The sequence below is a fragment of the Sciurus carolinensis genome, chromosome 16 (genome assembly GCF_902686445.1).
Source record: "Sciurus carolinensis chromosome 16, mSciCar1.2, whole genome shotgun sequence".
NCBI lineage: Eukaryota > Metazoa > Chordata > Mammalia > Rodentia > Sciuridae > Sciurus > Sciurus carolinensis.
In genome coordinates this window covers 17,082,251-17,099,793 of record NC_062228.1, presented here as the reverse complement: position 1 = coordinate 17,099,793, position 17,543 = coordinate 17,082,251, and the positions used below count along the sequence as shown (strand labels likewise).

Here is a 17,543-nt window from a genome sequence, read left to right as displayed (position 1 = left end):
TAGGAGGATCACAAGTTCAACACCAGCCTTAGCAACACAGGAAGGCCCTGAGCAACTCAGAAAGACCCCGTCTCTAATAAAATATAAAAAGGACTGGGGATGTGTGTCAGTGGTTAAGTGCCCCTGGGTTCAAGGTTCAGTTCCCAGTACCAAAATAAATAAATAAATAGATAAATAAGTTTAAAAAAAAAAGATTTTCTGAGCGCTCTGCATGTGTCAGGCACTGTTAGAAGAGTGAGTTTTCAACAACATTCCTGTTCTTGTTTATCTTCTTGCCTAATAAAGTAATGATTACATTATTATTTTGGAGAAAACTTGTTTTATCTACCTACCCACTTTTGGTGCTGAGTAATCAACCCAAGGTATCGTGCATGCTAAATTCTAGGCCAGTGCTGTACCCTTGAGACACTCTCCTTGTTCTGGTAGAGATGAGGTGCTTTTGCAGATCTTTTTGCTGATACTGTAAGCCATGTGAGTCAATAAGCCATGTGAGTCAATGAGTCAATAAGTCAATAAGTCAATAAGGGCAGGGGTGGTTACTCAGTAGTAGAGTACATACTTTGCATGTGTGAGGCACAGGTTTCAATCCCCAAGATTCCCCACCATCCTTGTGTTGATTTCTCTATTAATATTGCAACCCAGTCCCAGCTGGTTTTGAGTGTAGGCAGGAGGTCCGAGAGTTCAAAGCCAGCATCAGCAACTTAATGATGTCCCAAACAACTTAAGGAGTGAGACCCTGTCTGAAAATGAAAAATTAAAAGGTGTTTGGTATCTCTGGGTGCAAACCGCAGTACAAAAATTAAAAATAAATAAAAAGAAATAAAACCACAACCCAGCCAAGAGTGGTGGCAAGTACTTTCAGTTCCTGCTGCTTGGGAAGCCTACTTCAGGTAGGATTTGGAGACCAGCCTGGGCAACATAATGAGACCCTGTCTCCAAAGAGATATAGAAACACACTAAAGAACTAAAAATAAGACTTTTGCTTTTTTCTCTTCCAGGCCCTACCAGTTTTCCAATATGCTGCGTAATTATTTGTTTTCTTCTTATGTGTGGTGACTTTTGCCTGCTTTCTTCCAGCAGTGAGAAAGTCGTGCTCAGTAGACATTTTTTGTTGTTTTGTGGTCTAATGTACCCAAGAGACTAGGACAGTGGCTGGCACAGATTAAGCCCTTAATGACTAGTGGTTAGAGAAATGAGTGAGTATGCATACTTTGCATGATCAGACAAAAGGAAAGCAAATGACTCTGGATTGGAAGGAAGAAAGAAACGTTTCCCTGGATAACAGAAGGGACTGTTTCCACTTGAATTTGTGACCTTCTTTTCCTTTCTTCAGGTGCAGCAGAGGAAGAATGATCGTGAATAGCGTCTCTCTGTGCTTCCACCACAAACTCATCTTAGCCCCTATGGTTCGGGTGGGCACTCTCCCAGTGCAGCTGCTGGCCCTGGATTATGGAGCTGACATCGTTTACTGTGAGGTAAGTGCTCCTGGTTTCCTGGGAGGGCTTTCCCACAGTGGAGTCTCCTCATTTGGATGCGGGAGTGTTCAGGAGTGGGGGAGGCAGAATGGAAACTGCCCGCACAGGTGTTTACTGAAGGTGGCAGGGGATGAACCGGCAACACCAATGAGCTCTGTGGGCCCTAGTGGAGGCCAGCAGCCTGGGGAGCGCAGGGGTGTCTGGGTTACTGAGATGGGTAGATGAGCATCAAGTTGGGCACTGCCCTGGCCCCCACAGGAGCCCCACAGGAGCATATGTTCAGTTCATCAGTGAATGGACTCAGAGGTTAGGAAGAGGAGAGGAAGGACCAGAAGCAGGCTGAGGAACCCGGACGAGGTTGGGTTTTGGTTGCCATCGGATTTTCTGGTGCTGTTAGCTGGTGGGGCAGTAGATACACTTGCTGAGCCCTCTGGAGAATACTGGGGTTCAGACCCAGGTTCAGAAAGATCTGTGAGAAAAACAGAATTAAAGGAGTAGCTGATGTTGGATGATGAGGGAATGTGCGCAGGCAGTGCTTCTCATTGAGCATGTTTCAGAGTCAACCTGGAGAGCTTCCCTTAGTCCTGATATGTTGTCCTACTGAGTGTGAAAAGTTTCAGATGCTATTCAGGTATTCTGATCTTACCATCTTTGTTTTTTTTTTTTTTCCCCTGTGCAGTAGATGGAACCCAGAGCTCTGTGCACACTAGGGCTCCACTGCTGAGCTACTTCTCATCTCCCATCCTTTCATTTAAAACCCATTGGGGGTGGGGTTGTGGCTCAGTGGCAGAGCACTTGCCTGGCATGTGTGAGGCACTGGGTTCAAGTCTCAGCACCACATGTAAACGAATAACAATAAAGGTCCATCAACAACTAAGAAAATATTTTAAGAAAACCATTGGGGGTGGGGATAGGGATGGGATAACTGCTTACAAAAGGCATTTGGAGGAATCTTTCGTGACGGGATCCTTCTGTGTCTTACCTGTGTCAGTGTCAATATCCTGATAGTGATATTGTGTTACAGTTAAGATGTGGTCATTGGGGAACCTGGGTGAAGGTACCTCCTAGGTCTAGGGCCTCTCATCTTCCACAACTGCATGTGAAGCCCAGTTACCCTCAGATAAAGTGTGTAATTGGAGAGGAACCCACCGTGTAGAGAGAAGGGAGGGCCTGTGAGTGTACTTGGGGAAAACACCCTAATTCCTAGGTGTGTTTCTTGGAGGGTAGGTGTCAATGTGAGAAGAAAAATGTGAGAAAATAGGCAAATTAAAGAGTCTACTGTCAGGGATGCCACAGTCATGTGTGTGAACAACCTGAGACGGCAGAGAGATCAATTGTAAGAAGGCTGTTGGTGGTATTTGTGAGAATAAGGTGAGTGGGGACAGCTGCGGAGTTAAAGGCTTAAGGATGAACAGCAAACAAGGAGGGAGAAGAAGGACTGCTGGCCACCACAGCAGGGATTTAAGAGGTTAATTGGGGAACAAGTACAGGCAGGTGGCTTGAGGTAAAGGAAGTAGGGTGAAGGGAGTTATTTAGAAAAGACTTGCGTGTTTGAGGAATAGAGGGAGAAGGAGAAGTGAGGGGCTGTAGGGGCGATGGGCCAGGCCGCAGTGCAGTGGAGTCGGTTTGTTGTTTTCCTTTTCTCTTGGAGGGGATAGGGGTTTGTATATTTATTTTGTGGCAGTGCTGAGGGTGGAACCCAGGACCTTGCATATGCTGGGCAGGCACCCTGTGACTGAACTGTAGCTTCAGCCTAGGCCACAGGATTCTTTTTTTTTTTTTTTAATTTTGTTCTTTTTCATTATATAGGAGAATAGAATATATTTTGGCATAAAATACATCCTTGTAGTATAACTTATTCTAATTAGGATCCTATTCTTGTTTTGGTGGCAAGGCGTGGATATGGTGATTGAACTCAGGGGCATTGGACCACTGAGCCACATCCCCAGCCCTATTTTACATTTTATTTAGAGACAGGGTCTCACTGAGTTGCTTAGTGCCTCACCGTTGGTGAGACTGGCTTTGAACTCACGGTTCTCCTGCCTCTGCCTCCCAAGGTGCAGGCCTACAGGAGTGTGTCCTCACATCTGGTAAGGATCCTGGTTATACATGATGAGGAGTTACCCTGATCTCTATATTCAAATAAGAGGCGAGGAATAGTATGTCTGATTCATTGTACTGTCCTTCCTATTCTCCTTCCCCTGCTTTTCTTTTGATTTCCTTTGTCTAATGCAGTGGTTTTATATCTTCCCCGCCCCACCCAATGTTGTTGTGGGTTAGCATCCACATATCAGAAAGAACATTTGGCCTTAGGTGTTTGGGGTTATCTTATATCACTTAGCATGATAATCTCCAGTTCTCTCCATTACCTAGCAAATGCCGTAATTTCATTCTTCTTTATGGCTGAGTAATATTCCATTTGTGTACATATACCACATTTTCTTTATCCATTAGTTTGTTGAAGTGCACCTAGCATAACTATTGTGAATTGAGCTGCTGTAAACAGTGATGTAGTTTCAGCACCGTAGTATGCTGATTTTAAGTCCTTTTGGTATAGACCGAGGAGTGGAATAACTAGGTCAAGTGTTGGTTAGATTCTAAGTGTTGTAAGCAGTCTCCATACTACTTTCCATAGTGGTTGCACTAATTTGTAGTCCCACCAACAATATATGTGAGTGCCTTTCTCCCCACATCCTGGGCAACATTGATTGTTACCCGTATTCAAGTTGCCATTCTGACTGGAGTGACATAGAACTGGAAGTGTAGTTTTAATTTGCATTTCTCAATTTTGCTAGAGATGTTGAACATTTTTTCATATAATTTCTTCCTTTTGTGTTTCTTCTTTTCTCAAGTGCCTTTTCAGATCCTTTGCCCAATTATTGATTGGGTTATTTGTTTTTTTGGTTTCAAGATTTTTGAGCTCTTTGTATCACCTGGAGATTAATGGTCTATCTGTGGTGCAGGGGGTAAAGATTTTCTCCCATTGCAAAGGCTCTCTGTTCACGTTCTTCATCGTTTCCTTTGCAGTGAGGAAGTTTTTAGTTTGATACCATACAGTTTCTTGATTCTTGCGTGTACTTCCTGCACTTTAGGAGTCTTGTTTAGGAAGTTGGTTCCTAAGTGATCATGATGGGGGTTGGCCTAGTTTTTGTTCTAGTAGTACAGGGTCTCTGGTCGATCCATTTTGTGATGGTTTTTGTGTACTGTGAGAGGTAGGGGTTCAAATTCATTCTACTACATATGGACTTCCCATTATGCCAGCACCTTTTGTTGAAGAGGCTATCTTTTCTGCAGGGTATGTGTATGGTGCCTTTACCTCCTCAGAGGTTACTGTGTGTACGAGGGTGTGTCAACGTGTCTTCTGTCCCATTGGTCTTTATGTCTGATTTTGGGGCACAGATTTCTTGATAAGGAGGTGGGACCTGCCCTTGTGTGAGATGGGCCCAGGAGGCGAGGGGGGAGTGATGGGTCGTGAGGGAAGCTGAGGGGTTATGTGCTGAGAGACTTGTAGGAAGCCAGTCTTTTGTTGGAAATGAGGGTGGCGAGAAGGGTTTGGGAGTAGGGACTTGAGGAAAGTGAGAAGCTGTGGTCTTGTTCCATAGTCACTAAAAACTGGACCTTTGCCTGGCAGCTATGCTTGCTATGCAGTGCTAACTTGCAGCCTTATGGGAAGGAAATCTGAGAGGCCTGTGGGGATTGGGATGCTGGTACCTTCAGCAGGGTAGGGGCTGAGCTTTCTAGGGTGCTGGGAAAGTGAGGTGGGAGCGAGGGTAGGAGGAATGGAGTACATGTTCTCTGGAGGTTTCAAGTGGGAGGCAGAAAGGAAGGTTTCTGAGTTCAGGATGACAGAGGCCTAAGCATGTTCCATGGCAAAGTTCTAGGGTTGATAAAATCGAGGAAAAGGCAGTGGAGCCTGCGTTAATATATTCATCCCCTTGTCTTTCAGTTTTTTTGAGCTCCCAGAAAGGGGACTTGTTTTCTCTGGGAGAGAGGTGCAGTATAATACGAGGATGGAAGGGAGCCATGTCTGTCAGAGCACAGGGCCTGTAGGCAGCCATGCTTCATTGACAGCCGTGGACCATCAGTTTGTGCTAGTGGTGGCCATGGAAGGGAAGCTGGGCAGTAAAAGCAGAGCTACCTCTGGAAACAGACCTGTGTCATGAGGATCCAGATCCTCCATCTGCTAATTCCTTAGGAATTCTTAGGTTTGTTTTCAAGCCCTTTAGAGGTTAAGCACTTAGGATTTATGTGATGACTTCAATATGTGGCCTTTCTAATCGGGCAAACGTTGGTTCTCCTAATAAATGTGCCTAGGTGTTCATTCCAGGTTTCTACTCAAGTTTGGAGAAGAGGAAATGTAATTTAAACACTTCAGTATTTTGTGATGTAGTTCTCTGTGAGAGAGTCGGGATAGCCTCTGAACGAACAAGGGGTTTCTGCTAGAGAAGACCTACTCTTGCCAGGCACCGTGGCGCATGCCTGTAATCGGTGTAACTCAGGAGGCTGAGACAGGAGGGTTGAGGTTGAAGGCGGGCCTCAGAAACTTAGCAAGACTCCTAAGCAATTCATGGAGACCCTATCTCTAAATAAAATATAATAAAGAGGTGGGGAAGTGACTCAGTGTTAAAGGGCCCGTGCGTTTAGTTTTTGGTATCAAAAATCAACAACAACAAAAAATGATCTAGTCCTTCCATGTAGTCTTAAGTTCGAGGGACAGAAGAAAATAGGCATTTATGTTCTTGCTTGAATATTTGGCTGGAAACTGGGGCCTTGAGACCTGGGCTTGGCATAATGTGGTGCTGGTGCCTCCTGGTGGTTGCAAGAGTTGCTCTGCAAGAAGGCTAACTCCTGCTTGCCTGTTCTTTGTGGGTGAGTTCTCATGAACCCAGATGGAGAGCCAGCTGTAGGATTAGGTAACGAAATTAGCCACGTACCTGGTGCCGGACCTAGGGGCAGAGCAGGCTGCAGGTTCTTCCTTAGCCCACTGAGCCCTAAACACCTGGAAGATGAATCTTGTCAGAAGAGTTGAAAGAGCAGCAGTCCTTCTTCCCTAGGTTCACCCTGTAAATTTTCCAGGAGTGCCCCACAGGTCGCATTTCTATTCCTTTTTATACTAACAGAGGGACTCCAATGTCCCACCTGAGGAGAGAGGTGTTAGAGTTAAACCTTTTAATAAGTGGGATCAGGAGAGAAGGCAGTGTGTTTTTAACAGATCCCCTGATATACTGATTATTAAAGTAATTCATTGCATTGCGTAGAACACAAGAAGGGTAGAAAATAGAGAAGAGGTCTGGGCTTGTGACTCAGTGGTGGGGCACTTGCCTGTAGGTGTGTATGGGGCACTGGGTTCGATTGTCAGGATCCCATACAATAAATGAAAAAAGTTTGATTGAGAACTTAAAATATTTTAAAATTGTGGTAAAAATTGTAAGGAGAACAAATTTGTGATGGCAAACACCAATAATCTCAGGTCCTTGGGAGGCTGAGGCAGGAGGATCACAAGTTTGGGGTCAGCCTCAGCAACTTTGCAGTCCTTGTCTCTAAATAAGAAACCAGAAAGGAGTGGGCATGTAGCTGAAAGGTAGAACATCTGTGGAATCAGTTTTCGGTACTGCGGAGAGAAAAAGAAAAGGATGGGGAAATTGTTGATTATTTCCTTTGAATAGGAAGATTACCTTTAGAAAGAAGGAGGAGGAGTACAAAGCATGGCTTTGAATAGAGATCCAGTCTCTGCCAAGCTCTGCAGACACTATTATAAGGTCTAAAATTTCCTCACGGCATGCTTAACCAAGGCCCTGGGTGCGACACTGTTGAACATCCCGTGAAACATCCTCCAGTGTATCCCTCAAATTTTTGTACGTTTGAATGACATCACAGTCAATACACAGCAACACTAAACATTTTTATTTCTCTCAACTAAATACAGTAAATATAACTGTGAAAAAGAGAAGATGCGTCAGAAGTTTGTTCTCTCCACAGAGAGGCTCAGCCAGCAAGCTTCCGTGGCCTTTGTCTCTTTCCAGTGTTGATGAAGCGTCGAATTTTGGGGCCACGGCAACCCAAGGTTTTTTCTGCCTCCAATGGTGCATGGCGTTTCTTGGGAGCCCCTCTAGCTGTCTGATTGGGCTTCTCTGTTGGCTTCTCTGCTGGCTTCTCTGCTGGCCTCTCTATTTTGTTCTTGGCTGGAGTGGCCAAGGGAGCGTCCCCATAGAGCCGGTAGCCACCAACCAGGCAGTATGTCTCCCCATGCCAGCCCACCTGGGTTTCTGCACATCCTTGGTAGAGGACATGGTAGTATGCAGGTGTAGGAGACGCGGGAGGCACCGCTGCTGGAAGGAAACCCAGAACCCATCAGTCACTTCCGCCTTATGCACTTTGCCACCAGCACCTCCCTCTCCTGTTCCTTCCTGTTCTGACTGAAGCCCTCTTATCTGCTTGGCATCCCAAACACAGCCTTTGCCTGTCACCTCCCTGGATGTTTTCTGTCTCCTCAAGAGATGCTTTCTGTAAAGTACATGAGTTCCTGGAGCCAATGGAAGCAGCAAGAGAACAGTCAGACCTCAAATGTTCACCAACAGCACTCCCTCAATCTCCCCTTCTACAACTGAGAAAAATTTCTGTAAGTCTGTCATTTCTGAGGCTTTAATGGAAATAATTTTCGAGGTTTGGAATACAGAGTCTAATATAAATTATTTTAGAACCGCTGTGACGTTGGCAGCTCCTGTTGGGACCCATTGATAGAGCCTGTTTGAACGACACTAAATTCTAGCCTGGTTATTTTGGATTTTTCTAAGGCCTTTCTTGTTTTGAGATGGTGTTTTGCTATGTTTCCTCAGACTGGCCTGGAACTCTTGAGCTGAAGCAATCTTCCTGCCTCAGCCTCCTCAGTAGCTGGCACTGTGGTTGCACACCAGTGTGTCCAGTTCTACCACTTTCTGCAGGCCTTATTCTGGGACAGAGGGATCCAGAGATCCAGGTCCACATTCTGGGTGCCAAGGTCAGGCCCAATAGCCTTCTCCCCTCCACTTCCTGAGACATCATTTCCTCAGACCTCCAGTCTGACTACCACTTGCTCTGTCCCCCTGGCTCTTCTGTTCTTACCAACTGCATGGCACCACCCTGTCCCTCAGCAGATCAGACTGGGACCTGTCGGAGGGTCCCAAGTGTGTGTATCCCTGACAGTGTGGTAAAGGTGTCTGTGTCTGAAGGTGAGGTTGATGAGAGGCCAAGAGCTCTTCCTCAAAGTGCTCCATCATTTGATAATGAAAGCACAGCACGCTTTTTTAAGCGTCTTATGAAGGAAGGATGTGGAGACAGCCTCCTTTCTGATTTGGTGTTGGGAGTCTCACCTTTTGGCTGAGGTTTCACTCTGTTCCCCACCCAGATCCTTGAGCCCAACTCCTGTTCTCAGGTGATCCCCCCACCTCAGCCCCAAGTAGCTGGGACCGTAGATGAGTAGCAGTGTACTGGGCTCTGAAGGAAGCATCTGGGGAGTCTGAAGGGGAGGGCTGGATTGACAGAGATCAGGACCTTTGTGAAGACTTGCCCTGAACAGTGAGGACAAGCACTGTGGGTCCTTGAGGGAGCAGCAGACCTTTGGTTTCACTCATGGCCAGGGAAGTCCTGAGGAGTGATGGGCCAGCCAAAAAGGAACCTGTGGCCGTCCAGTGAGGTTGTGTATTTACCAAGGGCTCCATTACAGATGCCTGGCCTAGGCCTACCTGCCGCACTGCTCCCCCATGACACGGAAGACAAGTTGGACTGTGTATAAAATATCCGGTCAGACATTCTCTTTTGAGCAGCCAGACTCACTGGTGTGTTGTAGAGAACTGGTAGGGAAGTTTCCTAGCTACCCTGTCATAGAAACTGTTGCTTGTGATGTCATCACGACCCACTGAGGTCACGGAAGGAATGGGTGACCTGAGGGTTAGGCATCAGACCCTTGGTGTTTTATGGAAAGCATGGTAAAAGTAGAGAATTCTGCCTGGGCCTTCCCTTCTGGCCTGTAGACCCATATACTTGACATATAGCCACTGTCAGTGGAGCCCAGCTGGGGGTTGGGACAGCCCATGACCCCAGGGGAGCAAGAGAAACCCAAATTCTGAGACTGACCTGAGCGTCATGAATAAACACAGAGACAGCTAGGTTGCATGAAACTGTTGGAGGGGCAGTGATGTGAGTGAATTTGTGGGTCAGGAAACTGTCCTTAGTCTTGGGCCTGGGTATAGGTTATTATTTGGCCTTGGTGTGTTGTGATTTGTTGACTCAGGAGCACTATGCAGGAGATTTTTCTAGATAAAGCCGGCCTCATCAAGTTAGTGAGGCCCTAAGCAAGTTAGTGAGAGTCTGCCTCTTTTTAAAATTAAAAAAGTCCTGGGGATATGCCCCAGTTTGTTTCGTACCCTGAGTTCAATCCGCAGTGTAGGAAATCAAAGAACCAAAAAATTGGAGATTCATAAAAGCACTCCAGTCAGGAAGAACTGCAAAGATGGGCTCATGTTGACGTTCTTCTGCCCCAGAGATGAATACTTTGATGGGTTGTAGATGTGAGTCATTGGTTTTGACCTGGGAACCCCCAAGAAAACAGGAAAGAATTGCACTCTCACCTTTTTACAAGTGAGGTCTGAAAATGAGACCTACGGGCCTACCCAGGATTACACAGGTAAGACAGAGGTGTTCTGCTCAACAGTGGGGTTTCTTGTTCATGTTGGGGCTCCAGATATATAAGTGATAGGACAAACGTCACATTTCAAGGTGGTGCACAGTGGCAAGGCTGTTAAAGGTGCTCCAAGGCCAAAAGAATTCTCCAGTGACTTTACAAAGTAGGTATGACAGTCCAATTTTAACCTACTTTGAGATGTGTTTATGACAAGATGACATTACAAAATGAGCACATCATCATTTCAGTGTCCTTTCTTTACAAAAGGCAAACCAGCTCTGTGTGAGTGTGTAGGCCTGCAATCCCAGCTTTGTAGGAGTCTTAGGCAGTAGGACCACAATGTGAGGCCAGTCTCAGCTACTTTGCGAGATCCTAGATAAAATAAAACGGGGTGAGGATATAGGTCAGTGTTAAATCTCCTGTGGGTTCCATTCCCAGTACTGCATTAAGTAATTTAAAGAGGGAGAGAGCTGGGATGTAGCTCAGAGGTTGAGTTTCCCTGGGTTTAATCCTTTTTACTTGGAGACATATGGAAAGAAAGAAAGAAAAGGAGGGATGGAAGGAAGGGAGGGAGCGAGCGGGATAAAGAGAGAAAGGCAATAGAAAGAGAGAGAGAGTAAAAAAGAAAAGAAACAGAAAGAGAAAGGAAGGAAGGATGCATGGAAGGAAGGAAGAGGAAGATAAAAATAAAGAAAAAGAGGGGAGGAATGAAGGAAGAAAGGAGGGAGGAAAGGAAGGAAGGTAGGGAGGTAGAAAAACAGAGAGAGAATGGAAGGAAGGAAGGAAGGAAATGAGGAAGGGAGTAAGGAGAAAGAATAGACCTGGGGATGTAGCTCAGTGGTAGAGAGCTTGCCCTCCATACACGGCAAAGAAAAAAAAAATAAACTCAACTACATGAGGGAATTTGGAGTGTGAATCGTGAAATATAATGAAGTCTGGCCTAATGGTAATTCTTATTAAAGCTGGCCGCGAAAACATTATTTATTGCCACATGTCATGTCAGAAAATACAAATCAGTTTTATTCTCCACAGTATATGTGAAAGACTATGCTACTTTGGTCCAATGCTCCACTACTCCAATACTGGCCAGTAGCTCATCTTTGAAGCCACTAGCAGCTCTCCAGGCCCTGAGAGGTATTAAGGGCAGCCTAGGTGATAAGTGTGTTCACCCATTCAGGACACCAGGAAAGATCCCTAATCTAGAATTACATTTGAGTGAGCTGAAATCAATTGCTGAGGCAAAGGCTCTTTCCCAGTGGATGCCAGTCCTGGAAGGCTTCTCCTTTGCAAGCTGCTAGTTCAATCTCCTGTACCGGGCTCACATCCAAGGGATGGGTCACAAAGCTGACAAGCGCAGCTGGGACCTGGCTCCCAGGCCGGCTCACCCTCCCTGCTCTGTGGATGTAATCTTGCAGGGTGAGGGGAAAATCATAATTGACAACCAGCTCCACATGGGTGCTGTGTAGGCCCCAGATGCTATGTCTGTGCAGAGCAGTATGTCTTGGGATCCCTTGTGGAAGCATTGGACGATAGCTGCCCTCACTGAGGCTGGCATTTGTCCCTGAAGCCTTAGGATTTGATTTTGTGGCCATCCAGAACATGTCCCAGACAGTTGACAGTGCTGGGCTGTTACAGAACACCAGGACAGTTCTTGAGGGCGCAGGCTTATCTTCTTTGTCTCGCTGCTTGAGGATCTCCACCAGTTCCGCCACTGCTGCTCCCTTCAGCCTCAGAAATGTTTGTGTGACATGAGGCATGAGACAGTGGAAATGGGAGGTGGTGATGGTGGTGAGAGGTCCTGGGCTCCCCACTTTACTCCACACCTTCTGGATCTCATGATTGGGATCAGTCTCAGCACCTTAGGGAGACCTTGTCACAAAAAAAAAAGGGGGACAACTGGGGTTTTACATCAGTAGTAGAATACTTTCCTAGCAGGTGTGAGTTACTTGGTTCCTGATGGAGAGCACCACATTAAAGTAAATAAGCAGGCTGGGGCGATAGCTCAGTGTGTGGGGTGCTTGCCTTGCAAGCGCAAGGGCCTGGGTTCGATCTCCAGCACCGCAAAATAAATAAATGAATAAGGAAAATAAAGGCATTGTGTCTATTTCCCACTAAAAAATGATTACATGAAACAAAACAGGATAGAGTGTTTTGGTAAAGGACCCCAAACAAACAAACAAAAAGCAAAAATTGAAAAAATCTGTTGTTTCTAAAGAAAGGGGAACATTTACTCTTTTTGTAAAATATATATTTAGCTGTTAATATATCTTGTTTCATTTTGTATATGTGGGGCTGAATATTGAAGGCAGGGCCTCATACATGCCAGGCAAGTGCTCTCCCACTAAGCTACCATTGCAGTCCATATCTTCTTTTTATAGTAGTCATCTTTGAAAGTTAATGATGTTAGTAACAAGTGTCGAGCTGCATTAAGAAGGATACCTGAGATATAGTTGATTTTTGTTATTTGTAGAAGTTAAGTTCTATGAATTTGCTGAGGAAAGGAAAATCTGATGTGAATACTGAACCGAGTGAAATACAGGAAATACAGGATTAGGGTTTTGCTAGGGGAAATACAGGATTAGGGTTTTGCTAGCTCTGGTCACATTTTTATCTCTTGATTAGCACCTACACTGATTTTATGTGTGTATCTGTTCAAAGCTCTGCTGTTTATTTATTTAGGCGCTAGGGATCAAACTCAGTGCCTTGTGCATTCTCAGCCTGTGCTGTACCATGAAGCTCTACTGGCAGCTCCAGCCAATATACCATTGATTCATTATCCTTGAACTCAGGAACCAATAGCATTATACTGTCATGCCTAAGAAGGCTTATGGAACACACGTGTTTTGTCAGTAAGGTTCATGACAGCCTTCTTGTGCTTAAGAGCATAAAAGAGGCAGAGGGATCGCAAGTTCAATGCCAACCTCAGCAAAAGTGAAAAGTTAAGCATCTCAGTGAGACCCTGTCTCTACATGAAATACAAATTCCCCTGGGGATGTGCCTCACCGGTCCAGTGCCTTGGTACCCAACCATGAAAAGAAAAAAAAAAGAAAAAGAAGAAAGAATGAAATACAAATAATACCGGTCACTCAAGAGGACTTCAGCACCATGATTGAAGCCATTTTCTACAGTGACATCGTTAAGAAAAGTACAAAAATTGAAGGACTAAATATACTATCAAAAGGACAAATTTAGTATCAGACCTAAATTAAGGAGACAAGAGTAGCACCTTGTTTGATCTGCTGGAGATGCGTATGTCAGGTGGTTGCAGTTTGTTGTCACTTAGTGACTGTCCATGAATGAGTGGAAACACTATATGTATTGATTAGGTGTATAATTCAATTTTAGTGAATAGAGGCATTTGAAAATAGGCAACTGCAAATAATAGTGAAGATTGACTGAAAGAGTACTCGTCCACTCCAATTTCCTGACACACTCTTAGTAATTAAGAAATGGTCACTTGCACCTCAAAGTGCCTTCTTGCAGGACAATTTTGACCAGTATTGAAACACAAAGTTCAGTGTATGTACTTTTTTCCCAGTATTTCAAAAAATTGTAAAATGCTTGTAATCACTCAGAGAAAGTGCATACAACCCAAACATGCAGTATAAGAAAGAATGATAAAGTGAATAAATTGTTACCTGTGTAGTGAGATGGACCATCATCAGCACGTCAGAAGCGCAAATGTCTGTGATCCCTTTTCTCCCTTCAAGGTCATGCTTTGCTGTGTTCACCTGCAGGGCTTAGGCTAGGCTGAACTTGTACCCCATGTGTTTGTGTTTTCTTGTAGAGGTGCTCAGAACAGTGGATTTCGTGGTCCCTGATGACCGAGTAGTCTTGTGCACCTGTGAAAGAGAACAGAGCAGAGTGGTCTTCCAGATGGCAGGAGACCCCAATGTCAAGTGTCCTCCTGAGGCTTCCTGTGTGTTGGGATGTCATAAGTTAGGTCCTGTGCCGGCCAGCATCGAATGCCTGAGCTTCCTCGCACAGCAGTGGTTTTGTGAAGACTTGACTTGAGCATTTTTGGAAGGGTCGTTCCTGTGTGCTTACACTAAGGGAGCCAGTGTGTGGACATCAGGCTGCCACAGTCAGTTCCATGCCTCCAGTCTCAGATTTAATTTACTTAATTACAGGAATCTTTTGCTTGGCAATATGACTTGTATATTAATTTTCAAATCCCTAGCTTTGATTATATTCAGATTGTGGTGTTTCTTTTTGTGTAGTCTGTATTTATTTGCTCTCGGACCAATTAGATTTACTCCAGAGTGGTTAAACTCTGTTTGTTTGTTTCTGCTTTTTGTTAGCAGGGATTGAAATCAAGGGCACTGACCCCTGAGCCATTCCAGCCCTTTGTATTCTTTCTTTTGAGACAGGGTCACACCAAGTTGCTTAGAGCTGCTCTAAATGGCTGAGGCCGGCTTCAAACTTGGGATCCTCCTGTTTCTTCCTCCCAAGCTGCTGGGATTGCAAGTGTGTTCTGCTGCTCATGGGTGGTTATGCTTTTACCTTAGGGTTTCAAAGACTCCATTGATCTGTTCTCTTGCTCTGGACATTCCTGGATGCTCTCTTAGAAATAGCTCCCAAAAGATGTTCAGGTTATTTTTTTTAATTTTGTATTTTATATTTTTTTTAAAATTATTTTTATTCTAAACAAATGGGATACCTGTTGTTTCTCTGTTTGTACATGAAGTAAATGCATACCATTTATGTAATCATACATTTACATAGGGTAATAGTGTTTGATTCCTTCTGTTATTTCTTCCTTCCCCCCACCCCTCCCACCCCTCTTTTCCTTCTATACAGTCCCACCTTCCTCCATTCTTGCCCTCCTCCCATCTCCCAATGTATAAGTTTTTAAAATATTGATGGCAATATGTAGACATATAATTATGGAATCCTAAGTTATAGGTATCTGCATGTTTTCTAGAAGATTCTTTCGTTCATATTTTTGTATGATGAACGTAAGAATAGCATTAAGGACATTGTTAAGGTCTTCCAGGTCCATTTTTTTCCTTTCTCAGTGAGCTCATCCATTGGGCTGACTTATTGGGAGACAAATGGTTCACACTACCTGTGGGCATCAATGTGTATGTGTTTGTGTTTGTGGGACATGTTGGTGGGGAGATGGGCATGTATGTGTGTGCACATCTGCCTTTATCAGGGCACTGATTGGTTGATGAAGGCTTTCGTGTTCCAGGGTACCTCAGATGCAGAGGGAGTCCTGGCTGTGGCCAGGCTTGGCTAAGTTTCTCCCTCTCCAGCTCCTTTTGTCTTTCCTGTGAGAGAAGAGGTCGTAGTATCACTGATGATCTTAGAGCTGATCCACCCTTAGGCCTTGTGTCCATTACTTTCTGTTTGAGCTGAGCATGATTTCCATTCCTCTTTCTTACGTCTCAAGTCTGTCCCGGGACTCACATGTATCTCCTGTTCCCAGTTCCCAGAGACCCTCGTGTGAGGCCCAATTTGAATGTTTATTCCTGGGATTTCCTTTGTGGGGATTCTCCTGACTGTGAGTCCTGAAGCTTTAAGTCTCAGTGTTGGTAAGTCGTCTTGCTTCCTGAGTTAATAAAGGCAGCAGAGTCCGTGATCAAAGAGTGAGTTTTAGAGTTAAGATACAGCTGGATTGCAATTCTGGGTTTCCTACTGGCTAACTGTGTGAGCTTGGGAAGTTACTTAGTCTTGCTGATAAGTTAGTTCCTTACTCTGTGAAACTATACCTTTGGTACTGCCCACCTCTGTTACAGGGCAGGGTAAAGGAAATCAGGCATGTTATTTGGAGTATGTCACACATTGGGAGTTCTTAGTAAGTGTTAGCTTTTGTTGTTGATGACAGTGATAGCAAGAAGGGACTCGGGCAATAATTGTTGTTGATCACAAACTGTTCACTGTACAAACCAGAGAATGAGGTCAGGGTCCCTTCTGCATTTGAGAGTTTTTGGAGTAAGTCAACTGCACAGCTCAGCAAATGAAGGCACATATAACTTGTGCCAGAAGAGTTTCTCTGACAAAGGGCTCTTGTTCTTATGTTACTTCTCTGCATTGACAAATGATTTTCATTTCTTCAGTGAGACATGCTACTTGGGAATTGATGTAGCATGACAGATACTGGGTATTTGAGTTATCTGACACAACTGCAGTATGGGAAAGTCCTCAATTCCTAGCTCTTTTCAGATGTATACCCACATTATGTGTTTTGTCTGGAACTCTGCTCAGATGAGGACTGTCATTGAGGGTGGTGTGTTTCATAGAGTGAGAGACACAGCAAGAGGTTCTTTAGCACAGACCCGTTCATGCTTTTGACTCTTCTTCATCAAGTTGGATGTTTATTACCTCTTTTCTTTCATGATTTCCCAGAGAAAACGATGTAGCTGGTATTGATGTCATCATGGGCTGTAGAAAAGACTATTCCACCAAGGTAAAGGATTTCTTTATGTTCCTCCCAAATATAGTATGGAGATTAAAAATGGAAGGTCAGGAGATGTAAGGGTGAGGTACAGTGTCTAGTCTAGGCTAGATCCTGTTGTGGATGGAGAAAATGCTGGAAAGGATGTTAGTGGATCAATGGGCAAAACTGGAACAGGGCCAGGCCTGGTGGCCCATGCCTGTAATCCCAGTTATCTCGGAGACTGATGCAGGAGAATTGCAAATATGAAGCCATCCTAGGCACCGTAGGAGAACCCTGTCTCCAAATAAAATAATGAAAGCCTGTGGAATTAGCTCAGTGGTATAGCACTTTCCCGGCAATGTACAAGGCCCTGGGTTTAACCGCGGTGCTGCTAAGCACCGGGAAAAAAAAAAAAAATACTATGGAGAGGTCTTTGTCTTTTCATGAATAAAGTGGAAATATATAGGCTGAGTTGTGGCTCAGTGGTGGATTGTGTACCTAGCATGCATGAGGTGTTGGGTTCATTTCTCAGCACCACATATCACTAAAAGAGGAACGTAAAGGTTCATCATCAGAGAACCTCTCTGCCCTATTGCAGATCCGTGCCCACAGCGGGAGTCTGGTGGGCATAGCTGTGGTCCTGAGCATCTCAGTGTATGTCTGATAGCTTCCTTGTGACGATTTGTTCAATTAAGTGCTTATGTGAAAAACAGCTCCATGTAATCCTTGTTCTGACTTTTAATATTTAAAGAGTCCTTTTGATTCTGGGAAACAAATATCATCTTGTTTTGTACATAAGAACTTTTTTATGAAAAAATGAAGCATCACAGAAAGAAAAAAGTGAGGCATACATTTAGAATAATAGATGATGCAGTATAAATGTCATCTCAAAAGAAGTCAGAGCAGAGGGTCATGGTAAGCCTGAGAACAGAATGGAAAGGCTGCCCTTCAACTTGTTTCTTCAGAGGACATGTGGTCCTTGAGGAAGACATATAGGACTTTACGATGAGAGGAGTATTGAGGCCAA

At 44.6% G+C, this 17,543-nt stretch overlaps 2 protein-coding genes across 2 annotated transcripts in view; one reads left to right on the top strand and one right to left on the bottom strand.

The window, feature by feature from the left end:
• Positions 1 to 17,543, top strand: part of Dus2 (dihydrouridine synthase 2) — a 151,817-nt gene that overhangs the window by 42,050 nt on the left and 92,224 nt on the right. Inside the window, exon 3 of the mRNA XM_047527911.1 lies at positions 1,334 to 1,475. The gene's annotated coding sequence lies outside the window, so the exon portion shown is untranslated. The remainder of the gene's footprint in view (positions 1 to 1,333; positions 1,476 to 17,543) is intronic.
• Positions 7,461 to 9,263, bottom strand: LOC124966563 (DPEP2 neighbor protein-like). The gene is made up of 3 exons (XM_047527921.1): positions 9,197 to 9,263; positions 7,627 to 7,804; positions 7,461 to 7,584 (listed from the first exon to the last, which is right to left on the bottom strand). Exons 1-3 carry the CDS (start codon positions 9,261 to 9,263, stop codon positions 7,461 to 7,463), a joined length of 369 nt encoding a protein of 122 aa, XP_047383877.1.

Excerpts from the sequence above, each read along its gene's own strand:
- LOC124966563 (XM_047527921.1), bottom strand. The coding sequence starts at position 9,263 with ATGTCTGACCGGATATTTTATACACAGTCCAACTTGTCTTCCGTGTCA. Across the intron at positions 7,805-9,196 it reads ATGGGGGAGCAGTGCGGCAG|CAGCGGTGCCTCCCGCGTCT; the intron begins GTAGGCCTAGGC and ends GTTTCCTTCCAG. Across the intron at positions 7,585-7,626 it reads ATAGAGAGGCCAGCAGAGAA|AGGGGCTCCCAAGAAACGCC; the intron begins GCCAGCAGAGAA and ends TCAGACAGCTAG.